Source organism: Centroberyx gerrardi, chromosome 7 (genome assembly GCF_048128805.1).
Source record: "Centroberyx gerrardi isolate f3 chromosome 7, fCenGer3.hap1.cur.20231027, whole genome shotgun sequence".
Classification (NCBI taxonomy): domain Eukaryota; kingdom Metazoa; phylum Chordata; class Actinopteri; order Beryciformes; family Berycidae; genus Centroberyx; species Centroberyx gerrardi.
Window position 1 is genome coordinate 10,355,125 of NC_136003.1, and position 27,660 is coordinate 10,382,784.

General features: G+C 39.3%; 3 protein-coding genes across 4 annotated transcripts; all 3 read right to left on the reverse strand.

Annotated features, from left to right (window-relative positions):
- Positions 1 to 157: 157 nt before the first annotated feature.
- LOC139913875 (interferon-induced very large GTPase 1-like) lies at positions 158 to 4,872 on the reverse strand. The gene has a single exon (XM_071902036.2). The coding sequence runs from the start codon at positions 4,824 to 4,826 to the stop codon at positions 195 to 197; it is 4,632 nt and encodes a 1,543-aa protein (XP_071758137.2). The 5' UTR covers positions 4,827 to 4,872; the 3' UTR covers positions 158 to 194.
- A 7,763-nt stretch (positions 4,873 to 12,635) lies between these two features.
- LOC144539527 (interferon-induced very large GTPase 1-like) lies at positions 12,636 to 21,269 on the reverse strand. Its single transcript, XM_078284933.1, has 5 exons — positions 21,260 to 21,269; positions 21,110 to 21,150; positions 19,076 to 19,208; positions 18,438 to 18,475; positions 12,636 to 18,333 (listed from the first exon to the last, which is right to left on the reverse strand). Exons 1-5 carry the CDS (start codon positions 21,267 to 21,269, stop codon positions 13,408 to 13,410), a joined length of 5,148 nt encoding a protein of 1,715 aa, XP_078141059.1. The 3' UTR covers positions 12,636 to 13,407.
- A 315-nt stretch (positions 21,270 to 21,584) lies between these two features.
- On the reverse strand, positions 21,585 to 26,949 carry LOC139913827 (GTPase IMAP family member 6-like). Of its 2 annotated transcripts, none has more exons than XM_078284922.1 (3): positions 26,909 to 26,949; positions 22,711 to 22,927; positions 21,585 to 22,567 (listed from the first exon to the last, which is right to left on the reverse strand). In XM_078284922.1, the coding sequence occupies exons 2-3, from the start codon at positions 22,907 to 22,909 to the stop codon at positions 21,888 to 21,890; spliced, it is 879 nt and encodes a 292-aa protein (XP_078141048.1). In that variant the 5' UTR covers positions 22,910 to 22,927; positions 26,909 to 26,949; the 3' UTR covers positions 21,585 to 21,887. The 2 variants fall into 2 exon arrangements, with proteins under 2 accessions (XP_078141048.1, XP_071758064.2); XM_071901963.2 differs by having other exon boundaries at positions 22,711 to 22,957; positions 26,909 to 26,946.
- Between the last annotated feature and the right edge of the window lie 711 nt (positions 26,950 to 27,660).

Sequence of the window (27,660 nt, forward strand, 5' to 3'; positions counted from 1 at the left end):
CTTTTCTGTTGAAAAGTGAAAGCATCTGTCTGTTCCCATTTCTCATTCACAGACAAGTTCATCTCGCAGTAATTAAAACAACAGGAGACTTTGTGAATCTCTTGCTGTTGGAATTTCCTTCATGAATTATCAATTGAAGACAAAAGAGTGTTGTTAGTTTGAGGAGGGCTGTTTTTGTGTCTGGGTCTGGGATATTACATGTTTTCCAAACTTTTAATAGCTTCCTCTTTGGTGTGTAATTTCCACTCACCGGGAATTCCTCCTCTGCCCTGGAAATGTTTTCTATGGTAGTCTTCCAGTTCCTTTTGAAACCGACATATAAACCATTTCCAGTATGTCAGCTTAGACTCATCAGGTGTAATCCTCCAGTTAGCATACTCAGGGCCACCAGTTCGGTACATTTTGAAGGGAATGGTCTCTTCTGAATCATGACGAGGGTAAAAACTTCCATCACTTGCAACTGATGTTGTGCAGAAATCTATGGACAGTTCCACTGTATCTTTAAAGTGCCATCCATTGATCCCATCAGGGCGATGAAAAGGGACACTGTGATCATCAGGACCGTGACCCTCCAAGGTGTTTGTACAAATGGCTTTACAGAATGGACACTGTACCCAGCAGCACTTACAGAGTTGGTCAATAAGGATTTTATCAGGCCTCACCCTGAATTCCTCCATGTTGCGTAATGAGAGACTACCCATCTCCTCAATTATGGATGCAAGGCCTTTCTCTATCTCTTCCTTAAGAAAGTCAAAATTGTTTATATCACTGAAATTTTGACAACATTTGGTATCAAAGGTTAGCTCATCTCCTAGTGAACTGGAAAATTCCTCCAGCCACATGTCAGTGTCTCCTCCCTGAGTTTTGACTTCCTCTGTTGCAGTATACAGTGCTCGACTCACTTGTTTCCCTGTGTCTTCAGCATTTTTCTTGAGTATACCGAGTGCTTTATCGTTGTGTTCAGTGAAGATGTATTTCTTTACGGCTTCTTTTATGAAACTCTCTACTTGTTTCCTTGGCTGCCTGATGTAGTTTATGTAACTGTCAAAGTCCTCTTGCTCCGCCAGTGATTGTAAGAGGTGTTTTTCCAAGTTCACCTTATTCCCACTGAATGGTGGGAAACTGCACTTCATCTCTCCAGCCAGATCAATGGCAGTCTTGTGATAGACAGCCCGAACTGTGGAAACCTTCAGTTTGCTACAAACCAATTCACCAAGCACAGCGGCAGATGAGTTACCTTTACACAAGCTCCCAAAAATGCTGTAATATTGCATTTTCTTGCTTTCTAAATAGGTAAGCACATCATTGTTCCTCTTGAATTTGTTGTGGGACTCTACAAGCCGATTCCCTGCAATGTCACATACATACAGTAAAAGATCGACTGTAAACTCATTCTTTAGAGTATATGTCTTACTCTTTGATTGAAAATCGTTCACTTTTTCTTTGACATTATTGGCTACTTCATGCAAGTATCCAGTACTGTAGCCTCTTGTAGCTACAGGTTTGCTCTTAATTATGTCTATGGACTGTTTTTCAACACTGTCAATGAGGGATCTGATCAGTTGTTGTTCTTTATAAGGAAAAGCACTCGAGTCATGGTGTTCAGTTTCCTGTTTTGTTGAGCCAAATACAAACTCTTTCACAGCATTCGTCGTTGTGATTATTTTGTTTTTGATCTTTTGGTGCTTGGTTAGAGTTACATAATCCAAATAATCCCCTATCTTTGATATGTTTTTGTATCTGCCACAGCTTTTGCGGTCATTTATAAGAGACCATTCATTACCAAGGACTTCAAGGATAGAAAACACATCTTCTTGTATGTCGATATCCTTTATGGCAGGTGTACCTTTAGTTAATTCAGTAACCCACACATTCCAAACACTGTTGAACTGCTTTTCAAGTTCCTTTTCATCTTTTGCCTTGTCTTTTAACTTATGAGCAAGCTCTTTGCTCTTTTGTAGTAGCTTGTTCTCAAACTCTGTCTTCTTATCATCTAGCTTTTTGCAAGCATTCTTCTGCTGGATAACTTCCTCCAGTTTTCTTTTAACTCCTTTCACCTGCTCATCATGGAACTCCTTTATTTTGCTTTCAAATCGACCTCGCCATTGAACCAACATTTCTTTATCCTCGTCATCATCAAAGTATGTTTTCACAGCTTTTTCCACTTCTTCATGAGAATTTCTCATCTCTTTAACAAGATAACTGTGCTCAATCTTGTGAAGTTTTCCATTTTGAATTTTGTTATGAAGTTGGTTTTCAATGGTCAACATGGCACTCCTCAAATCCCAGGTCCATTTCCCATACTGGGCCTCAAGCTTTCTGTACACTGCAATTTCATGCGTGTTTTTGAAACTGAAGACAAAGTGTTCATTCAGCAGGGCGTTCCAGAGGTCCCGAATGCTGCTTTTGAATTCTGAAAGAGCCATTCCTTTAGACTTTGATGCTTTTGAGAGGATGATGTGTTTTAGCTCTTGGATGCTCTCACTATAACCTGGGTTTGGAGGGGCCATGGGTGGACTTCCCTCCCATAGTTGGGCAAAGTATTTCACATCTTTTTGTACATCAAAAGCAATGACGTCACTGAAGCACTCGGCATCACATACCTCCTCTTTGGCAGCTAGTTTGGCCATCTTGTCCAGGTTTTCTTGTAGGCGTCTCTTTCCATCCATGTTTTTCTCTGCAGCTGCAATATCTGTAACATTCTGGTGAACAAACACACAACTTGGAGACAGTTTAACCATCTTCATCCTCATGAAAGCCTGAACAGCAATTTGAAGAATGTCTTGCATATCAGCTGGATTCTCTCCAAAGATGTTGATCAAAGTCATGTTTCCCAGACCAATGACAAACGTTGCCAATTCATTGTCATGGTGAAGAGTGGTGCTCCCTGCCAACTCAAGAGCACGCAGTCCTTCAGTGTCCACAACTAGAACATAGTCAAACTTAAAGTCTTTCTGCATCTCCTTTGACACTTTCACGAGCTGCATGAAGGCTCCCTTTGTGCACCTGCCAGCACTTACAGCAAACTGTAATCCAAACATGGCATTCAACATTGTTGATTTACCACTGCTTTGGATGCCTAGAACTGACAAAACAAAAACTCGTTGGTCTCCCAGTTTCTTGATGACCTCATCTAGAAGACTAGTGATCCATGTTAAAGGCACGTGACCAGCATCACCATCCATCAGCTCCATTGGGTGTCCTGATATCATAAGCTCTGCAGCCAGCTCAGGGTACTTAGACCAGTTCATCTCTCCTGTCTTTGGTTCTCTCATCAGAGATGCATGGGCTTCATAGATCTGTCCCATTTCCCTGAAGATGTGCTCAAAGCCAAAAGTTGCTGACTGCAATTTCGTTGACATTTCTTCAAGCTCAGTTTGCTTAATTTTTAGCTGATCTGATTTGTCATGTTTCTTTTTCAAAGCCAAGACCTCAGACCACTTTTCATCATATTTGTGGAGAATTACAGAAAGATCATCTGTGGAGAGGTCATCCAGTAAGATTCCAATCCATTTCAGGAAATACATTTTCTCATTTGATGGCAGAGACTGCAGGTTTTCACTAAACAACTGCATGAGTTCACTGGAGGAAGTGCCACATTGTTTTTGTCGTATTTCCATCAGTTGCTCTTCCTTTTTACATTTCTCCTTCTCTATTTGTCCTTTGAGACAATACAGTTCTTTGTTTTTTCTGCACCACTCATGCCACAATTGGCCTTGACATGGGAGAAATATGTCTTTGATCTTGGAAACGTCCATCTCCTGAAGCAAATTCAGTATCTGTGAAGCAGCAGATTTCCCTGTTTGGCAGACCTTGTCATCTTCATCCACTCTGATCCCAGAGACACTGGCCATGGTTTCAAGCTGGAAGGCCAAATATGGTCTAGACAAAAGTTTTCTAATGATTCCCTTCAATTCTTCACATACATCTGACTGGTTTCTGTCTTTCAGACCCATCTTGTATTTCCCTGGCTTCATCTCAACTGCAACACTCTCATTATCAACAATGAGACAAATGAGAGGTTTTGGAGACTTGAGAAGGGCTGATATAATTGTCATACTTTTGTGACCTTTTTCCAGAGTTGGTAACAGAACAACATTGACTGAAGCTTTTTCAATCAGTATGTCACGCTGTTTTTCACTTGATAGAGCATCACCATGAAGATTACAGAAGGCAATGCAGTCAGTGAAAGCATCGTTGGGTTTCCCAGCAGGGCAGTACCAGGCAATCTCTGCCACACCGTCCATCAAGTAGCGAGATTTGGTGCTACCTGGGCAGTTCCTATGAAAGAAAGTGCTGTGACGGTCGTTGATTAAGGTGTTCATCAGCTGAGATTTAGACAATGATACTGAACCAAGGCGGAAAAATGACACCATGGGTGTCTCAGCTTTGCAGATAGGCATACTCTTAATTGTGACAACATTTGAGTTATCTTTGACAACATTTGAGTTATCTTTGACAACATTTGAGTTATCTGTCAGCTTCCAGCTCTTCCTTATTTGTCTAAGTGTCCACAGAGGACACTCAATATCCATTGTGAGTGGGTCAGGCACAAGCAAAGGTAAGGCGTACTGACACTGTGATAACTTAGTAATCATGTTCTGCCTTAGAAAACTGTCTGAGCAGTGAAATACTGCCATTTGAACATCCATTGGATGAACATGGGTTTGTTTTCTTTGATCAGTGTCTGGACTGGTGTTGAAAAGAGCATCAATGTCACTTTCTTCTGTATCAACATCGTCAAATGTAGGAACATGCTTTGAATGGCTCCCCTCAGTACTGTCTTCTTTTACAGGAATATATCTGGCTCTGTAGTCCAGCATCATCAACCTCTGTAGGAAAGTATGAGCTAAATCCTTCTCAGATGTCTCATGGTGCTGTTTCACAGGTGGGCCTATTTTAAGAAAATCTGCTGGTGTCAATTTCTGTTGACATTTGTCTTTAAGGTGAAGTCTGCTAAGCAGTGATTCAGTTTCTCTTTGACGTTTCTCCAGCCGATTGATCTCTTCAGAATTCTTCAGAATTTTTTGTCTTTTTCCAACCTTTAAAGTAAATAGTCAAACATGTTAAACATTATTATTTCATGCAATGGGATATGGAGTAAATATTTGCTAAAGATCTTGTAAATGTAATTAATAGTTTATTACCTTATCCTTTTCACCTGAATCTTCATCTATGGTACCTATTGAATTGCATCATTAGAGGGACAGAAAAAGTGCTAAAGATTTCAGTACACTAATACAATTAAATATACTTTAATTTATTTTGATGATGATTATAATTATTTTTATTATTGATGTTGTTAGTAATTTACCATATTATCAATTTAGTATTTCCTTACTTGGCTAGTTTTAAAAAGTAACTTTAAAAGTAATTTTTAGAACATCCAAGTTATCATTAATCATCATTAGTTTTACCTTTCTCCTAGAGGCAAAAATGTTCAGTATGTCCAGATACATATCTGTACCGAGTTTCACATCTCTATGACTAACGGTGTGGCGGGGCTGAGCCTTAGATTTTGAGGGCTCATAATAGCGCCCCCTATGGGCCAATCAGAACCATTCTTTGTGTACAGGTTATGAGTCACCAGGACTATCTATGTGCCAAATTAGAAAAAAGTTACCAACATTTACCTGAGTTATTGGACTGAATAAATAATAATAATAATAACAATAACAATAATAATAATAATAATAATAATAATAATAATAATAATGAGAAGAAGAAGAAGAAGAAGAAGAATAGGAATCCCTAGAAACATAGTGGACTAAAAATGACAATAGAAGTGAAACAGTAAGATTAAAATCTCACGTTTGATAATTGGTGAAATCCTCTGAGATGCTGGACTGATGTCCATTGGAGTATCACCCTCCTCTGTGGATCGATCAGTGATGTCACTACTGCTTTCATCAGGACCCTCTTTGACTTCATCGCCCTCTCCTGTTGACGGGTCTGGGTCTCCAGAAGCCAGGGGCTTCATGGACTCTGTTTCCATCTCACCTGCTCTTCATGCCTACAGAGAGTCACAGAACAAAGATAATCAGACACTAAGACTGATATTCTACTACATAGGCTACATTTTACTGGATCACAGTAAAACTCTCAGGTTACAGTCTAAATGTTGTGTAAAGATACACAAAAGCATGCACATCCAAACTGATACTAGGTGCTGGACAAAACAGTCAGTTATTACAAAATAGAGTCTGCACACTAGAAATGGCTCCAATGGTGTTTATTACCACCAAAATAAACACCATTGGAGCCATTTCTAGTGTGCGGACTCTACAGTCTAAATGTTGACCAACTGAAAGACTGATATTTACATGATATTGTTTGATAAAACATCATGGCACAGATTTGTGAATCCTTTCTTTGAATATTAATAGTATCACAGATTCAAATTGATTCTCTGCATCTTGTTGCTAAACCTCAAGTCATCAGTTTAAACCGCATTCTGCGATTTTGAAGGTCAGCTTCCCTGCACAAGATAGGCTAAGTATGTTGGTTCACACTGGGAAAATATTTTAGCTAGTAAGTTACAAAGACACGCAGAAAATGGTCTCTTTTCCATACTTTGTTTTTACATCGTCGTGAACACATTGCGGGGTGAGAGACAACATCCATACACACCATCCCGGTAAGTCAAAGTAAACTGTATTTTAGAGGTCGTTTTCAACGTCCAGACTATTTTGCAATTAAGCTAGAAAAGTGATGCCATGTCTACTTAAATCGGTGCACGCTCTGTTTTAGCTAGCATTAGCTAGATTGCTAAAGACAGAGACAGTCAGTCACCTGCACCTGTGCTGTGCAACAGCGCCGGCGGCACGGGTGTGTGTGTGTGTGTGTGTGTGTGTGTGTGTGTGTGTGTGTGTGTGTGATGACCCACCGGTGTGCTACAGGTGGGTATGATAAAATATATCGCAGTCTCTTTCGAAGTAAAGCCCTGCAAATAATTTGAGCTTCCACGTCAACGGGATCTTCAAGACAGGTTTAAAGACATTTTCCAGAAAAGTTGAACAAACTGACTTGTGTGATGCTTAAATGCTGCAGGCTCAGTTGGGTTTAACTCAAGTAAGCCTCAAGTAAACCTGCCACAGAGCAGGTTAGTTTGAGAACATAAATTGCCATAGTAACTGATCTAGATTTACTTTGATCTCAGTTTTTGGAACAGAAAATCCTGGATTTCTGTGACTTCTGAGTTAACAGATCTGGATAATTTGCCAATCCTGCTTTCTGGAATACCCCCCTGGGGGGGTTAAAATACATAATATAGTCTACAATATAGTAGGCTACAACTTATATATTAGTGTCGTTGTATTTTAGCATGGTAAAGCAAATTGGTCCATTTGGACAGGAGACATGCAGCAGCAGTAAATAAATCAATGCGCATTAATAAAAAATATAAACATTGTAAATTTGCAGAGAAACCTGTTGCAGAGAAACCCTTATTAACAAGAGGCGTTTTGCTTATGCAAAGAAATAAATCTATTTAAACGAGATATTTGCTTGCCACAAAACAATTCTGTGAACTGACAAAGAATGAAATTATTAAGCTTTGTTAGTGAAATATCCTTCAAAAAGTGTAAACTGATGGCGTTCTATTATGATTTTTCTTACGTTACGTTGAAAAATCATTGTGCCCCCCCGAGAAAATGTAATGCCCGTCCACGAATTTGTTTCTCCCGCCGGGTCTGCTGTGCAAGTTTGTGCTGTGTGAATCATCACCTCTGTAAAGGCTCGTCGCGGTTAGAGATTGGCTGAAACAGAACAACACAAAAGTATCGAAAGTTGGCACTGTTTACCTCAACATTTTTCGGTACTCGGTAGTGCCGACCTGATTCTGTCGGTGCCAATAAAGTATCGACCTTCGGTAGCCAGCCCTGCGCGAGGTCTCGATGTCATGGTCGCAGGCTGGTTAAAACAGCTTTGGGGAAAGCAGTCTGCCCGGGTGTAATTTTTCTTCTCCACCACAGTCATCCGGGGGCGCTAATCAATATTACTGTGGTTATTTAATTGATGTATTGCATGGGATTTATTTAAAAATATTGCAGAAGAATAAATGCAATCTGTTCCTAACAGAGTGGAATTATGAACCCACTGTATGTTTTCCTAAGTAGGTTGTACTTTACCCTCTCTCCTGCATAGACTTTTTTTTTGTGTGGAAACTTTACTTATTGATATTTCCCTTGATGCTGTTATATTATTTTGTATTCTGCCACTGTCAATGGACACTGCTTGTTATGTACACTTGTATGTACTTCACTGAATGAATCAAAAGCGAATAGGTTTATAAATTTAATGGAGTTTGCATTGTTTTCTTAGTATTAAACCTGAGTATGTAGCCAAACGGTCAAATCCGACGTTGCAACTGATGACAATTGAATAAAAGATTCTGTAAATTAAATCTGTCCTGTATTTTGTGGCATGGATCTTCTACTGGATTAACTGAATTAGGCTAGTTTGCAGAGAGAAACATGAAATTCACCTCCTTTTTGAATAGCCCAAAATGGTTAGGCTAACTGCACGGAATAGGCCTATAGGTGTGTCAGCTGAAAAAAAAAATCAGTGATAATGAAAACATAACCTGTAGCCTACTTTATAATTTATTTCTGAAATTAATTACAGTAGGTCTACAGAAGAGAGTAGAGAGTAAGTATAGGCTACTGATAAAGATTTAAAATGATAATTGGCTCTGCAGCCCCACCTAGTGGAAAGGTCACGACACGCCACTGGACTGGTCTGTGGTTGTAAATCACTTTACATGGACAGATAATTCAGTTCTTCAACCCGCTGTAACTCTGTTAGAATATCCCGGGTAAGATCATACTCAGATAATTAGAAATCCGGCTAAGATGCCTGGTTTACTCTCATATTTAACCGGTGACAGTGGCATATAAATCTTTCTCCTTTCACTTCAATCAGACAGGATTTCAAGTACATTTCAATGTAAAAAAAATACGTTCAACAATAAACTTTTAAATAAACAAACGTTTGAGAAAAAAGTCGAATAGGACTGGAGAGCTTCCTGAAACAATGTTCCGTATTTAGAACCTGCCAATACAATAAAGGCATTTTAATTCTTTTCACTTCAAGTTGAGTGCCTTGGTTTTTCGTATTATCCTTTTGAGATTTCTATTTAATGCACCTTTTGAAATGAACAGTTATCCCTGTTATGCAGCATTTTTTTCCTCAGAAGTTTAGTTCGGCTTTTTTCTCAAAAGTTTATTTCAACTTAATTCTAAAATGTATTACTTTATTCTCAAAATATTATATTTTTTCTCCCTCCTAAACATCTATCCAAACGGGAAGCACAGAGAAATGGATGATTGAACGGGACCAATGTTCCTGCCCTGGAAAACTAGGAGAACCTCGTTAACTCCAGTGAAGATTAATCAATTGGTAATTATTATCCAAACCGATAAAAAAGCAAGCAAATTTAATCAATTCTTATAATCAAGTTGTATTCAGATAGATTAAAAAACTTTAATAAGGAGGTAATTCCTGATGCATGATGAAATATTTTGGCAAATCAGTTACAGTTTTGATCTTGGTTTCTGAAAGTATAAAATTAAAAACTGGTTTGCAGATCTACTTCTGTTGGGTCCCTTACAGGAGTAGAAATACACATTTATGAGTCTGGGCCCAAATTTCCCCTTTGGCTGCCAAGCAGAAAACAATTGGTCTAGACTGTTTAGTGCTACTTTTTTTTTATCTGGCCAGTTAATCTGCAACTTCTGAATAGAAATTCTGTCCCTACTCACTTTTGCTTTGTGTCTTCTTAGCTCTGTGCAGAGTGTTGCTCGGTCTTTGTCGATGCTGTCTTGCTCCCTATCACCTGCCTATATATACAGATCACTTACATTTCATTCTAGGTCTTCTTATCACTCCCCCTCCCTTCACTTCGCAAATTTGATGTAGTATGATAGGTATAAGGAAGTGTGGAGTTGACATAAAGTTGCCCAGGCATATTAGTTTCAAATCAGTGAAGTGATAAGGGATGTGGGCTGGTGAAAGGGTTCCAAAATGTCAAAGTACAAAGTTTGATCTTCCATGAAACCACGTGATCTCAGTGAAAGCGATAGCCTAGTTCCTAACAACCATGTCAAAGGGCAAGGGTTGATATTGTTTATATAAAAAGTACTTTTATTTAAAATAGCTAAATGCAATTATAAAGGCTGCTAAACAGGTGAGTTATATTAAGTTGAATGCCATTTAGCAGTATGTGTCAGCATCAAGGATTAAAGATTGAGGTCTGACAATCACCAGTTTCATATATGAGTTTTAACTAAGGGACAACTAACAGATTTCCAGAGGCCAAATAATCGGTGCCTGAATCACAGGGGCTTCAGTAACAAAAACTGTCGAAGGCAAGATCCTACACTGTAGGCAGAGGCCGCTGTCTTACGTAAACTCCTACTATGAATAAGATGCACTTCACAGCATCAACAGCATTAGAGGAATTTCCTTTTTACCCCAACCCTTGTTAAAATAAATAAATAAACAATGCTACCTTAATAAATTACCTTAATAAATACCCTTAGCTGAGCAAGAGGTCATGAGGTTCAATGATGTTGGAGTATAGGTGCATTTTGCTGACATTAATAACACATTTAATTCCATATTGCAAATGAAAAGAGTCAATTCAGTGATTAGCCATTTGGCTCATGCTGCACCAAGACCATTTGTTATTGGGAAAATCAGCCCTGGATAAAACAATGTCAGCAGGCTTGAACCTAGGAAGCCTAGGTTCAAGCCCTTGTAACAGCAACCATCCGGCCTGCTGGACAGTCTGAATCTCTACCAGCTCCAGGAGGTGCTGCTCTGTAGCTGACTCTGACCTCTGACCTCTCTATGGAGGAGGCAGGTGAAAAGATTCATTTCTCAATTGTGGATCAATAGAGTTCAGTATCACACAATGCTCAGCCTCTCTGACTTGAGATGAACCCAGAACCCAGGTTACTGAATGTTTTTTTTTAATGGTTTTATTGGTTTATTTTATGAGGTTCTGCTCTCCTTTGCAGAGACTTTTACTGTCTAGACTCTGATCTCTTCCTCTTCAGAGAAGGCACATGGTCTGCTCTCTGCTGATTGCAAAAGTTGCATTGTAATTGTAATAATCATTAATGAACACAATCTCACATTTTCAAATTAACATTGTTCAAAGCCGGAACTGCAACATTGTGTTTCTCAGGAACTTGAATTGAAGAGTAGATGCAGAATATGGATCTGAGAGCCAGAGATCAGCTGAAACTGAAGGGGACAGTTCTGCATGATGCTGAGAGGTAAGCTTACAGTACATGTACAAAAACTTTACATGTATTCACTCTTGGACCCTTTTACTGGATAAGATTTAGTGTCGATGTCTCTCCAAAAGCATTCTGGTTTATTGCTGATGTGGAAAATTGAAAATCAGGAAAAATTTCATAGGAAGTGGAGCATGTTAGTTAAAGAGGTGGTGGCACAGTAAGAAGTACTGTGGAAGTTTTGGATAGCATAGCATCTTTTTATAAAGCTTAAGTGGTGATGTGATATTTCTAAATAGTTATTAAATTCAGTCTATTGGCATTAATATCAGAGTCTGTTTGCTGGCTTTGTTTTTACAGTATTTGTTTAATAAATAACTCTAGACAGGGTGTTTTACAGGTGGGGGTTGTCTGATAATGAGGCATTGTATTAAACAGTGCCACACTTTCGTGGCATAAAAGTATTGTAAATGTGTAAAACATGAAGTATTACTATAAGCATGTTTCGTGTTGCAGATTGTGTTGAAGCTGACTGGAGACATGTTTGAAGTGGAGCTTCCTGATGGACAGGAAGTACAGTTCCCCAACCGTGACGGCATGGACGTCATCAGCTACATCAGAGTCAGAGGGGACTTCAAACTCACCTCCTTCAAGATCTGCTAGGAGACACAACTATCTTCACACATGATGCTGTATTGGTCAGTCTGGTTCAGCGTTCAATGTATGACACTTTAAAATCAGAAACATCAATCAATAAGAGATCTGCACTTTCAATGGATATGATCTTAAATATGCATTTTATTTAAAAATTTCCCATTGTGCATGTTAACAACATAAAATGTTTAAACTCAAGTGATCTTGTTGTGTTGTCATTGAAGTGTCAACTGTATAAATGATGAAATCCTGGCTCTGAAAACTGTAGTTGTCACACAGAATAACATGATTTACAATAACTTTAGATATCTGTCTAATTTCCCATTTGTACAAATGACAGAGCAGCAGTCTAATTAAGCAAAAAACAAAACTCTGTACATATAAAATACTACGATTGATTGGTTTAAATGTTTAAAACAGCATAGTTCAATACTAAAGAAATAAAATAACATAACAAAATATAACAGCCTTCATCAGTTATGCTTAATCAATTCTTTAAGAAAAACATACAACTTTAAAAAAGTGGAAATACAGAAATAACGCTTGTTACATGTGTTACATGTCATAATGACTTCCAGATGTGATTTGTAGATAATAGTAAAAAAGGTAAAAGACAAAAGGTAAATCTTGGCTTCCTTATTTTAATGAACAAAACCCTTACTAATATGCACATATAAAAATACTAATATTAATTGGTTTAACTGTAACAACATAGTTCAATACTTTTGAAAACATAAATCCTGTATCAGTTATGTTTGATCAATTCTTAAAACTTAAAAAAAGGTGAAAATATAGAAATGATGACGCTTGTGTTACATGTCATGACTATCTGATGAAATTTGTAGATAATAGTAAAAAAGGTAATAAAATTTTTTAAATCGTTGCTTGTATTCCTTATTTTAAATGAATGAATATAAGTCCATCATTTCTGACAACGTAAGTCTCAGCTCAACTTCTCACTTCTGTTTCCTTGATCATGGAACTTAACAATTGTCAACAATTCAAGCAGCTTGTTAAAATTAACAAATAACACAACTTTAATAAAAAAATAAATGAAATAAAATCCCATGACTCATTTCACTGTGTCTTATACATTTCATCATCATCCCTTTGTGGCTAACAAACTCATGATTTAGAATTATATATGTTTTGTATTCTCATTTGCTTCCAAGCAATATAGGAATCCCTACATCATGTAACTCATTTCATGGATTTGACACATTGATGAATTCATGAATAATCAAAATTAATAGATTTTAGTCATTTGAGGAAGACTGCATCCTCCACAGTGCTATTGTTTTATTGCCCTCCATTAGTTTGTTTTGCTTGTTCATTACAATCAAGAACTCCGATTTCTATTGAAAAGTCAAAGCACCTGTCTGTTCCCATTTCTCATTCACAGACAAGTTCATCTCTCAGTAATTAAAACAACATGAGACTTTGTGAATCTCTTGCTGTTGGAATGAGAGTGTTGTTAGTTTGAGGAGGGCTGTTTTTGTCTCTGGGTCACTTACAGATTGTACATGTTGTCCAAACTTTTAATAGCTTCCTCTTTGCTGTGCCTTTTCCACTCACTGGGGATTTCTCCTCTGCCCTGGAATTTTTTTCCATTGTATTCTTCCAGTTCCTTTTGAAACCGACATATAAACCATTTCCAGTATGTCAGCTTAGACTCATCAGGTGTAATCCTCCAGTTAGCATACTTAGGGCCACCAGTTCGGTACTGTTTATAAGGAATGCTCTCTTTTGAATCATGACTAGGGCGAAAACGTTGATCACTTGCAACTGATGTTGTGCAGAAATCGATACACAGTTCCACTGTATCTTTAAAGTGCCATCCACTGATCCCAGAAGGGCGATGAAAAGGGACACTGTGATCATCAGGACCGTGACCCTCCAAGGTGTTCGTACAAATGGCTTTACAGAATGGACACTGTACCCAGCAGCACTTACAAAGTTGGTCAATAAGGATTTTATCAGGCCTCACCCTGAATTCCTCCATGTTGCGTAATGAGAGACTACCCATCTCCTCAATTATGGATGCAAGGCCTTTCTCTATCTCCTCTTTAAGAAAGTCAAAATTGTTTATATCACCAAAATTTTCACAACAGTTAGTAACAAAGGTTAGCTCATCTTTTAGCAAACTGGAAAATTCCTCCAGCCACATGTCAGTGTCTCCTCCCTGAGTTTTGACTTCCTCTGTTGCAGTATACAGTGCTTGACTCACAAGCTGCCCTATGACTTTGGCATTTTTCTTGAGTATACCGAGTGCTTTATCGTTGTGTTCAGTGAAGATGTATTTCTTTACGGCTTCTTTTATGAAACTCTCTACTTGTTTCCTTGGCTGCCTGATGTAGTTTATGTAACTGTCAAAGTCCTCTTGCTCCGCCAGTGATTGTAAGACGTGTTTCTCCAAGTTCAACTTATTCCCACTGAATGGTGGGAAACTGCACTTCATCTCTCCAGCCAGATCAATGGCAGTCTTGTGATAGACAGCCTGAACTGTGGAAACCTTCAGTTTGCTACAAATCAATTCACCAAGCACAACGGCAGATGAGTTTCCTTTACACAAGCTCCCAAAAATGCTGTAATATTGCATTTTCTTGCTTTCTAAATGAGTGAGCACATCATTGTTCATCTTGAATTTGTTGTGGGACTCTACAAGCCGATTCCCTGCAATGTTACATACATACAGTAAAAGATCGACTTTAAACTCATTCTTAAGAGCATATGTCTTACTCTTTGATTCAAATTCTTTCATTTTTTCTTTGACATTATTGGCTACTTCATGCAAATAAGTAGTACTGTAGCCTCTTGCAGCTACAGGTTTGCTGTTAATGATGGCTATGGACTGTTTTTCAACATTGTTAATGAGGGATCTGATCAGTTGTTGTTCCGCATGAGGAAAAGCACTCCTTGAGTCATGGTGTTCAATTTCTGGTTTTGTTGAGCCAAATCCAAAGATTTTTGTGAAAGTCCCCCATGCCCTGGCTGCTCTTCCTTGTTCTCTTGTATCCTTGTTCTCCCTCTCAATATCTTGAGATTGTTGACTTTTGTTACGGAGATCTTGGTGCTTGGTTAGAGTTACATAATCCAAATAATCCCCTATCTTTGATATGTTTTTGTATCTGCCACAGCTTTTGCGGTCATTTATAAGAGACCATTCAATACCAAGGTCTTTAAGGATAGAAAACACATCTTCTTGTATGTCGATATCCTTTATGGCAGGTGTACCTTCAGTTAATTCAGTAACCCACACATTCCAAACACTGTTGAACTGCTTTTCAAGTTCCTTTTCATCTTTTGCCTTGTCTTTTAACTCATGAGCAAGCTCTTTGCTCTTTTGTAGTAGCTTGTTCTCAAACTCTGTCTTCTTATCATCTAGCTTTTTGCAAGCATTCTTCTGCTGGATAACTTCCTCCAGTTTTCTTTTAACTCCTTTCACCAGTTCATCATGGAACTCCTTTAATTTGCTTTCAAATCGACCTCGCCACTGAACCAACATTTCTTTATCTCCATCATCATCAAAGTATGTTCTCATAGCTTTTTCGACTTCTTCACAAGAATTGTTCATCTCTTTAAGAAGATAACTGTGCTCAACTTTCTCAAGTTTTCCATTTTCAATTCTGTTATGAAGTTGGTTTTCAATGGTTAACATGGCACTCCTCAAAGCCCAGGTCCATTTCCCATACTGGGCCTCAAGCTTTCTGTACACTGCAATTTCATGCGTGTTTTTGAAACTGAAGACAAAGTGTTCATTCAGCAGGGCGTTCCAGAGGTCGCGAATGCTGCTTTTGAATTCTGAAAGAGCCATTCCATTAGACTTTGATGCTTTTGAGAGGATGATGTGTTTTAGCTCTTGGATGCTCTCACTATAACCTGGGTTTGGAGGGGCCATGGGTGGACTTCCCTCCCATAGTTGGGCAAAGTATTTCACATCTTTTTGTACATCAAAAGCAATGACGTCACTGAAGCACTCGGCATCACATACCTCCTCTTCAGCAGCTAGTTTGGCCATCTTGTCCAGTTTTTCTTGTAAGCGCCTCTTTCCTTCCATGTTTTTCTCTGCAGCTGCAATATCTGTAACATTCTGGTGAACAAACACACAACTTGGGGACAGTTTAACCATCTTCATTCTCATGAAAGCTTGAACAGCAATCTGAAGAACGTCTTGCATCTCAGCTGGATTCTCTCCAAAGATGTTGATCAAAGTCATGTTTCCCAGACCAATGACAAACGTTGCCAATTCATTGTCATGGTGAAGAGTGGTGCTCCCTGCCAACTCAAGAGCACGCAGTCCTTCAGTGTCCACAACTAGAACATAGTCAAACTTAAAGTCTTTCTGCATCTCCTTTGACACTTTCACGAGCTGCATGAAGGCTCCCTTTGTGCACCTGCCAGCACTTACAGCAAACTGTAATCCAAACATGGCATTCAGCATTGTTGATTTACCACTGCTTTGGATGCCTAGAACTGACAAAACAAAAACTCGCTGGTCTCCCAGTTTCTTGATGACCTCATCTAGAAGACTAGTGATCCATGTTAAAGGCACGTGACCAGCATCACCATCCATCAGCTCCATTGGGTGTCCTGATATCATAAGCTCTGCAGCCAGCTCAGGGTACTTAGACCAGTTCATCTCTCCTGTCTTTGCCCATGCATCTCTCATCAGAGATGCATGGGCTTCATAGATTTGTCCCATTTCCCTGAAGATGTGCTCTAAGCCAAAAGTTGCTGACTGCAGTTTTGCTGATATTTCTTCAAGCTCAGTTTGCTTGATTTTTAGCTGATCTGATTTGTCATGTTTCTTTTTCAAAGCCAAGACCTCAGACCACTTTTCATCATATTTGTGGAGAATTACAGAAAGATCATCTGTGGAGAAGTCATCCAGTAAGATTCCAATCCATTTCAGGAAATACATTTTCTCATTTGATGGCAGAGACTGCAGGTTTTCACTAAACAACTGCATGAGTTCACTGTAGGAAGTGCCACATTGTTTTTGTCGTATTTGCTTCAGTTCCTGTTGCTTTTTACATTTCTCCTTCTCTATTTGTCCTTTGAGGCAAAACAGTTCTTTGTTCTTTCTGCACCACTCATGCCACAATTGGCCTTGACATGGGAGAAATTTGTCTTCGATCACTGAAATGTCCATTTCCTGAAGCAAATCCAGTATCTGTGAAGCAGCAGATTTCCCTGTTTGGCAGACCTTGTCATCTTCATCCACTCTGATCCCAGAGACACTGGCCATGGTTTCAAGCTGGAAGGCCAAATATGGTCTAGACAAAAGTTTTCTAATGATTCCTTTCAATTCTTCACATACATCTGACTGGTTTCTGTCTTTCAGACCCATCTTGTATTTTCCTGGCTTCATCTCAACTGCAACACTCACATTATCAACAATGAGACAAATGAGAGGCTTTGGAGACTTGAGAAGGGCTGATATAATTGTCATACTTTTGTGACCTTTTTCCAGAGTTGGTAACAGAACAACATTGACTGAAGCTTTTTCAATCAGTATGTCGCGCTGTTTTTCACTTGATAGAGCATCACCATGAAGATTACAGAAGGCAATGCAGTCAGTGAAAGCATCGTTGGGTTTCCCAGCAGGGCAGTACCAGGCAATCTCTGCCACACCGTCCATCAAGTAGCGAGATTTGGTGCTACCTGGGCAGTTCCTATGAAAGAAAGTGCTGTGACGGTCGTTGATTAAGGTGTTCATCAGCTGAGATTTAGACAATGATACTGAACCAAAGCGGAAAAATGACACCATGGGTGTCTCAGCTTTGCAGATAGGCATACTCTTAGTTGTGACAACATTTGAGTTATCTTTGACAACATTTGAGTTATCTTTGACAACATTTGAGTTATCTGTCAGCTTCCAGCTCTTTCGTATTTGTCTAAATATCCACAGAGGACACTCAATATCCATTGTGAGTGGGTCAGGCACAAGCAAAGGTAAGGCGTACTGACACTGTGATAACTTAGCAATCATGTTCTGCCTTAGAAAACTGTCTGAGCAGTGAAATACTGCCATTTGAACATCCATTGGATGAACATGGGTTTGTTTTATTTGATCAGTGTCTGGACTGGTGTTGAAAAGAGCATCAATGTCACTTTCTTCTGTATCAATATTGTCAAACATTTGAACATGCTTTGAATGGCTCTCCTCAGTACTGTCTTCTTTTACAGGAATATATCTGGCTCTGTGGTCCAGCATCATCAACCTCTGTAGGAAAGTATGAGCTAAATCCTTCTCAGATGTCTCATGGTGCTGTTTCACAGGTGGGCCTATTTCAAGAAAATCTGCTGGTGTCAATTTCTGTTGATAATTGTCTTTAAGGTGAAGTCTGCTAAGCAGTGATTCAGTTTCTCTTTGACATTGCACCACCCGGCTGATCTCTTCAGAATTCTTCACAGACTTTTGTCTTTTTCCAACCTTTAAAGTAAATCATCATATATGTTAAAAATGATCACATCATGCAATGGGATGTGGAGTAAATCCTCCTAAAGATCTTGTAAATTTAATTAACAGTTCATTACCTTATCCTTGTTTTCATCTGTATCTTCATCTATGGTACCTATTGAATTGCATCATTAGAGGGACAGAAGAATGTGCTATTTCACCAATACTATTAAAGGCATACTGAGTAGGATTTTGCTGCTTGTGGCTTGTAAACACAACTTTCAAAGTTGACCCCTTCTCCCTGCGGTTGCCAGAACAGTAAAAACCAGTAAAAAAGTACAAGGCAAAATGCCAAGCAGACAAGGCTCATTCCAAAACGAGAGTGAATCTGGGGTTGGCTTTCACCCGTTGGAGAGTATTGAAGGAGAGGATGGGGATGAAGAGCGACGTGGAGTTGGCTTGTTTTCTGTTGGACAGGTAAGTGCCCGTTAGCTTAGCTATCAGCTTTTCTACTACAATGAAGCTACGCTAACGGTAGCTAGCTGGCAGCTCATGATACACACTAGCTCTGACCAGTTGCTATGTTTTAGAGTTCGGCTCTCTGCAGACACTACAGACTACAAATGGGCCATAAGTAATGATTGAGTAGGATAATTTTTGGATGAGTTTATGCTATTTCAAGGGGGAAAATCCTGCTCAGTATGCCTTTAAGTATATTTTGACTTGTTTCTATTACTGTTGTAAAATTAAAATTTTTAGAGCCTCATTTCATTACCTTTCTCATTTGTAGCAGATGCGATTACAGACTTGATTTCAGATTCTCCTGCTACTGTTGAGTTGTCATTCTTTTCAGCAATCTCATTGGTCTCTGAGTGTCTGACATCACCAGGTTCACTCAGTGGATCACACTAAGAAAACAGATAATTTTTAACCTTTAATTGAATCTTTATTTAACCAGGTTAGTCCCATTGAGAATAAAAAGATCTTTATTAAGGGAAACCTGCCCAAGAAAGCAGCATCAAGATAAACATACAAGTTGAAGACCAATGTCAGAGTACAGTCAATATCACATAAAAGACCAAATCAAAATGCAGTCAGGATTGCATAAAAGAGATACCAAAGTAAACTCTCCTGTATAAACACTCCTAAATCCACTAATCCAGTATCAAACCAGCAAGTTAATGGGGTCAATTTGTCTTTAAATCTTGATGCAACAAAACAGAAAAAGACAGCTCTTTATTGAGTCTGCCACAAGATCCTTCATTACTATGATTTCTACAAATGTTTGATCTGCTGGACAATTTTTTACTTTTTGTATTGTCACCATGAAAGAAATGCTGTGGAGTAAAATTCAGTGGGAAAAGGAAAAGGCCACTGTTGTTCTATCTCACACATGCTTTGCCCTCTAGCAGGTCTCTATTGGCTTAGCCACTCATCTACTGTAGTTGCCACAGCACACTGAAAATGTACATGCATGTGCTCAGCCAATCAGGGTGAGCCTATTGATCCCTATTGGGCTCCACGTATATAGGCAGAGGCAGCACCACTCCTTATCCACTTTTTGTCTGACACCTCACCTCTGACACATCACTAGCGAAGTCCTGCCTGCAGTGCCTTGAACCGTTTACCGCTTTTGATCCCCATGAGCACCACTTTTTCTCGGCACCGGTCTAGGGGATAGCTGAGCCACCACAATGCACCACCTGCTGGGCTCTTCATGCAGGAGATGCATTCATTGCACCAGAGACAAGTCCTACGCTAACGCTAACTTTGTGCACACAGGATCAAGCCTCCACAGCAGAGCAGCTGCAGCAGACTGGCTTGGCCTCTTATATCTTCCGCTACAGCCACAACCAACTTTGGCAGCGTAGGAACTATAGTGACTATCACGACTCTCCACTCAATGTACCAGAAGAATGTAGAAGAAATCCTAACCCACCAGGAAGACGAAAGAGGGGACAGCCGGCGGGAGTACGGCAGAGAGTTTGAGCCCGCAGATATAGGCCACCTCTACCGACAGTGATTCTTGCCAACATCCGCTCACTCCCAAAACAATTTGCTGAGCTCCAGAACGGGCTGAGGTATATTTCTGTGTACAGGGAAAGTTGGCTGCTGTGTCTCACTGAGACATGGCTTAAAGATATTTGACAATTCCTCAATACATGTTCCAGGGTTTAGCGACCCTGTTAGACTGGACCGTGATTCTCAGGTAACAGGCAAAAAGCTTGGTGGAGGGGTGTGTGTTTATATAAATGAGAGATGGTGCACCAGCTACACACACAGAGACTCTTACTGCATGGAGAACATTTAACTTTTATCTCTGTCACTGAGGCCATTCTACCTACCTAGGGAACTGGGACAAATATTTATAACTGTTGTGTATATCCATCCCCGTGCTAATACTAAAGATGCTGTCGGTACCAAACTGGAAAGCATAGCTCCTGATGCCCCCAAGTTTATATTGTGTGACTTCACTGGCTGCTATATAAAATCTGTACTGCCTAATTACTACCAATACATTAGTTGTCCTACCAGGAGGGAGAGGACCCTTGATTTGTGTTTTGGCAATATAAAGATGCATACAAAGGTTATCCAAAACCATCCTTTGCGGATTTGGACCACCGCATAGTCAATCTGGTCCCTCACTATAGACAGAGACTCAAATCCAGGAAGCCAGAGTTTAGAAATGTTCAGAGGTGGAATGTATTGGAAAGTAAGATATTGTGTGATCTGACCCCACGAGACAATTCAGACATCTGTCAAATTTATCAGGCCTTGCATTCTTAAAAATGGCAACAAAACATCTTACCTTAATCTTGGTTTCAGCTGCACCCTCCTCCAATTCACCTACTGCAGGGTATTGGAAGAGAAAATGGTTTGCATGGGATGAAAGAGAAAGAAATCATAATATTTGGTTAGCTAACCAAAATAAATAATGTGGAAATAAAGGATAAAGGACACTTTTCCATGTTGTATGCAAATGGTTCTTTGGCTTGACTGAAGAGCAAGTGAAACTGAAATGCATGTTTTTGCTCTCTAGGAATCACTGCACATCAGTACAATTCAGCCACCTCCAATGCTAAATGAATAAGACGCATAGGGTCGACTGCCCCATGTTTAATTTTTCTTGGTCAGAAGCTCCATGAATATTGTGAAAATTAACCAGAGAAGACTTGTAACTTGGAAGATATCAGAATGTATACATTTTGTCAACATGGGTGAGATAATTAAGCCTTGCACCTTTGAAAATAACGATGTAAAAATTGGAGCTGCTCCATAAAAATTGTTTAAATTGGCTAAGGTAATAGATACAGAACTATAATCATTTGGTTGTAAAACATACACACAACATCCACAAAATCAGTCACTGCCAATGGAAACAGCTCTTGATGACATTACAAGTTCATGTCTTAGTTCTCTAGAATCTGGCTTTGGGGAAGTCATAACCCTAGATCATGGATGCTTGGACAGTGGGAACAAATAGCACAATATTCCCCTTTAAATAAATCAAAATCACTATAGAATATGAAAAAGTGACTTATTAGTCAAATTTAAGCAGCAGCAGTACAGGTTTTATCAATGTCCCACTAGAACACCAACATTAAAATCTCACTGCTTTTCGTAGTTTGCTGAAACACTGAGCCGCTGGTCCTTTCTTCTTCTTGGGGTTCGTGGTCCAGCTTCAGGTTCTGTTTCTGCTCTTTCTCTTCAACACACATTGGTCCACTGTAGCAGTGGGGCTCATTTTCAGAGACCATGACATCTATTTTTTCCAACAAAGCTATTATCTCTGTTTCATCCCTCATACTTTTTGTACATGTGTGGAACCTTTTTTCATCAATATCACTACTGGCTGTCAGGTCTGCCAATGCACTTTCACATTTTTCATCTGACTCTTGAGTCACAACAGTCATTACAAAAGCAAGTGATCCTTTCCCAAATATTTTCTCTAACCACTGCAGTCCTGAAGTGTAGTGGCTGACATGCTGACCATTTGGTAATAGTAAGAGAAAGGCCTGGATTCCCTGCTCATGTACAATCTGATCAATGTGACTCAACGACTCCTGTTCCAGTTGTTCAGCATGTTGAAGGCCGAGCATGTTGATAACAGAGATGTGCCGACCGCACAAATCATACAGTTTGGATGAAAACTGTTTGAATTTAGCTACTGCAGCTGCTTGCTCATCTTGGGCAAGTAAGAGGTTTTTTGATCCAGTCTCCACACAGTTTGTGTCACCAATCAACACAACTGTTAGCTCAGGCATCACTGAAACACAATGACAGGAAAAACAACATGTAACTATGGAAAACTGCAGAAATGATAGCAACAACAATTTCACAAAAGTTCTACAAAAGTTCTAAAAAAAAAAAACAATTGAAGGGAATCAAGAAGATAGTATAAAATCTCACGTTGTTTGATAATTGGTGAAATCCTCTGAGATGCTGGACTGATGTCCATCGGAGTATCACCCTCCTCTGTGGATCGATCAGTGATGTCACTACTGCTTTCATCAGGACCCTCTTTGACTTGGTCACCCTCTCCTGTTGACGGGTCTGGGTCTCCAGAAGCCAGGGGCTTCATGGACTCTGTTTCCATCTCCACCTCCATCTCATCTGCTTTTCATGCCTACAGAGTCAATGGAGGGGTCCGAGCACACTTTGTAAAGACAGACAGATTGACAAAACATTACAGAGGGTAGACAGACAGACACACAGACAAGTTTTGTAATTGCAGTCAATTAGTTATGGCTAATTTTGTGTAAGCCCCATGTCTTGTTAAGTTTATAATTTAATAGCAACCTCATTGTTCATATTATTCACAATGGCCAAACTTTCTATTGGAAAATATTGCTCTTGCAAATTGCCCCTTGCTCTTGGCAGTTTAAGACAAGCCTGGATTTGAACCCACAATATTCCACGAGACTGATGCTTTACCTACTGAACCAAACTCCTGTCCTACTTTTGTTGAGTAGAAAATAATAAACTTTAACCAAAGTATTGTGATACTGCAGCCTATGACTTAAAGTGCTTACTAGTATATATAACTTTATAGTGCTCTCCGTTAAAGAATAAATCAATACTAAATCACATGGGGTAGAAAATTGCTGCGGCACTGCTCTCAATGGGTTGAAACTTTAAAGCACATTGCACTTCTGGCCACTTGGCCAACTCCTTTGGTGTGCCAGAGTGGGGAAGCAAAACAAAGGGACAAGCTTTGTGATAGTCCAACCTATGTTGAAAGCCTTAGAAAGAATATTATGTACCTGTATTAGTGCCCTCCATTAATCAATTTAAACCTGGCTTTACATACATCATCTTGAGAGTAGACATCATTTGTCTTTAGTTTGATAAAGATTGATCAAACTATCTTGAACATGTCACATTGTAGATTTATCACATTATTTGCAGCTGGACATTTTGATCTGTACGGTCAATTTTCAAGATATCATTACAATTTGTTGTCTTTTTAGTAATGAAGGTATGACGATTTCAAAAATCATTTTGTTTTTTTTCTGTAACTTACAGTTTAGGAGGACAACGCTGTAGGATCATAGTCAGTTTTTACTATAAACAGAGGGGGAATCGGGGGTAGGTACCAGTGTACGAAAGATTTATTTCACTACAGCTGACACATCCTGAAAATTGCAGCTCTCTAGGCCAAAGTGTTAAGATTACCCATTATGTTATTTTTGCATTTCTGATTTTGGAAGGCAATTGTAGTATGGAGAGAGATTGGACTCATATGTGTGTATAATGATCCACAAATAAGAGACACATCACAAATGTGTTTTACTATCCACAAACAAATATCTCTCTATTTGTGTCTTGTAAAATTTTATTTAAATGAGTGTGCAATGATTTCTACAAATGGATACAATAGATCGACAAATATCTCATACTTTATATAGGAAAACTAAATGTATATGTTTCTAATTTGCATATGTATTTTTTGCAGTAAGCAGTCTCAAATGTAACATTGGCTTGTGAAGTGTTGAATCTGCATTTGTGGATCGAGTGACATGCGTAGATTCGTGAGTTTCAGACTTCCGTCTTTTATTTTTTTGATTTTGAGACTGTCCTCACGCTGTTCCTGCATGATCCACACACAAATGTGGCTACTTCCTCTGTGTGCCCAGTGCAAGCAAGCCAACTACCACTAGGTGGCTGTGTCCTTCTTCTGCACAGCCACTTATAGCCTAATCAGGTGCTGCTTGGTCACAGGAATACAAAACAGTCCATATAAAGAAATTATCCAACCGCACACTGTTAGACTTTGCTGACAATATACTCACATCTTTATTTTTCTTATGTAAAATAGGTTTATAAAAGGAGCAAACAATGCGTTTTGCTTGTTGCCGCCTCAGATTCGCTTAGGCTACTGATTGCACCAATGTTTGGATTGCACAGGTGTTTGGATCCGAGTCTTTTTGAACCATGGATGGATTACTGAACAGGCCAACCGGGCACAGGCTCAGGGGCCCAAGAGCTTAAGGGGGGCCCTAAGCCAGAGCCTGATACATACATAAGACCCCAAAATGTTATTTTCCACTCATGATCTGTCAGAATAGGGCCCACTGACTCATATACCATGCAGCTACTGTGTGGCCATACAGTAGATTTTGGGGCATTGCAGGCAATCAGAGGCATTTTGCTCTTTAAAATATGTTTTTTTATGGCTTGAATAATATGTGTTTGGACCTTGTAATTCCTTTGTAACTGTTTATTTAGTTTTCTCTCCCATAAGTGCAATAACAAAAAAAGGATAATAGGCATAGTAACATTGTATATGCAATGAGGGCATACAATAGTTGTTTATGTTCATTTCACTTTCGTATTAAAAAAACTGTTTTGAATATCAATTTGAATGCTATCTTTAATAGCCTAGTATCCCTACATATGTTATCATCATCTTTCAAAAAAGATAAACTTGTCTAGGCTTGCACTTTCATTTCCATTCTCACTAGATTAACGGGTGTGTAGGGGCCTGTCGATAGAGGGCGCTGTTAAAGTTTGTGGACTGTAGACAGGACAGATTAGTTTAGCCTTCAGCGGTCTATCTTTCTATTTAATGTGCAACATGACTTGCATTCAGTTGTTAGACTTAAACAGATTCCAAAATTATATTTAGATAGGAATTTTTCTAACGTGCTCTTGGCGTGCTCTTTGAGTGTATAAATTCTGAGCTGTAAATCTGAGTTGAGCTGAGTTGAGATTCAGGCGATATTGCGATTGCCTCTGCGTATACTTGTGCCGTTTACTTGTTGCAATAGTTTCTTGCTGTGGTGGTTGGGAGCCCTTACTAGGCATCTGTGCCCAGGGGCCCTTTGTCTCATAATCCGCCTATGTTTTGAACCATATTCACATTTCACATATTTGAAAAGCTTGTGTCTTCACCTGCTAAATGGCACCAAACATGATAGTTTTAGTGCTTATAGTTTATGAGAGCACAGGGAAGCTTAGTATAAACATCCTAACTCATCAACCAAAATATATGTTCAGTACATCGATGTCCTGAGTTTGCGTACGTGGCAGCATCACAGCAGCAGTTAATGCTGCCAGCTCCGAGAGCCGGACCCTTTATGAAAAACAAAACAACAAAGCAAAACTTTGACGCCAAGAAGGAATGGACAGAGTTTCAGAGTGTCGGTGCCACTGGCGGGGCCAAGGGGATAGGAGCTCTCTCCCCTCGACAGACGTCTCACCTCAATAATGGGGCAAACCGTAGTTAGTGCCCTTGTGCCAGAAAAGAGGGTGACACCTACATGGGAGTAGAGGAAGATGAGACTGCCCAGATATCCTATATGTGCCTTTTGTTTTTGGAAAGAGTGAACCTAACCATGCATTCAACATTTTACACTTATCATATGGTTTGACTAAAAATCGCATAACAGACTTAATAACATATTTGACAAGTGTTTCATTCTAAATTAATGACTCGGGTTATCAGACAATTGGTGCGACAACGGGTGGTGAAGAGTTGGCTGAAGAGAATGTGTGTGCGCCCGGCCACAGCGTCTCCAATGCGCCCCGTGCGCCTCAAAAGCAACCAAAACGCATCATTACCATTACAAGCCCTTTATAACCCTGTGATGGTCAGTTCAGTTGCTTAATACTTTGAATTTGTCGCAAATAATTGGGACGCGCCACTTATGCTTTTTGCTTTTTTAGACAAAAGCAACAAATACACAATTAATGCCTGGGTCTTCCTTTGTGATATTTGAAGTCTGTAGTGTTCATTTTACTGATTTGCCATTTGAGTTTCCATTTCTCAGTGTGTCCAAAATGTACGCATGGGCCAAAGTTTCGTTTTTCTTTTTTCTTTTTTTAGACCTTGATTCCCCTATGAACCATAAAAACATTACATCTGTAGACCTTAACATAAAACACAGATTCTTATTTCTTATGTCAAAACAAAAACTACCTCAAAACCGTTCCTTATCTCCCAACACTGAAATTAGTTGCATGCCATTCAAAGATTAGCAGAACTGTCTAAGAAATAATCCAAAATAAATTCAATCAATCTCAATCTAGTCGGGAGTCATTTAACTTTTTGTTTTAGCCATCTGCGCAGTCAGGCCATCTGGAAATGAATCCTGTTTAAACTCACTTCTGCTGCGTCTTCTGTGCAGTGTTGTCCGGTCCTTGTTGATGCTGCCTTGTAAATCCTCCCTATCAGTCTATTTATAGAGATCACTGACTGCATGTCATTCTAGCTGCAGCCAACCCCTCCCTTCCCCTCACAGATTTGATGTAATGTGATAGGTATAAGGAAACAAAAAGTTCCTAGCCGTATTATTTTCAAATCAGTAAAAAGACAAGGGGTGTGGGATGGTGAAAGCTTGGAACCAACTTTTTAAAGTATGGTAGCTCAAACTAATTATTTCCCCGAAACCACGTGATCTCCAAGTTTCATTTCCCGAGAAAGGGCACGTCCAAAATTTCAGCCAAATCCGTTTTGGGATAACAGACTGACATACTAGGCATACAGACAAAGGTGAAAACATTACTCCTTCCAACTTTGTTACAGGAGGTAAAAATCCATCTATTTTCATATGTAGTTAGGCTACTTAATTTCACTGATTTGCCATCGGAGTTTCCATTTCTCAGTGTGTCCAAATTGTAGCCTACGCATGGGCCAAAGTTTCCTCCTTCCATATAACCTCCTTTCAACTTTTTTAACCTTTTTATCCATCTATTTTCATATGTAGTTTCAGATTAGATCCAGATAACACAACACGCCTTGATTGGCCTCTTTCATTAATCAGCAGCGTGTATCTTTCCAAAGCACTCGGTGGAACAGCATATTATTCTTAACCAGAAACACAGTACATTTGATTGAAAAAAACAAAAAAAACCTTG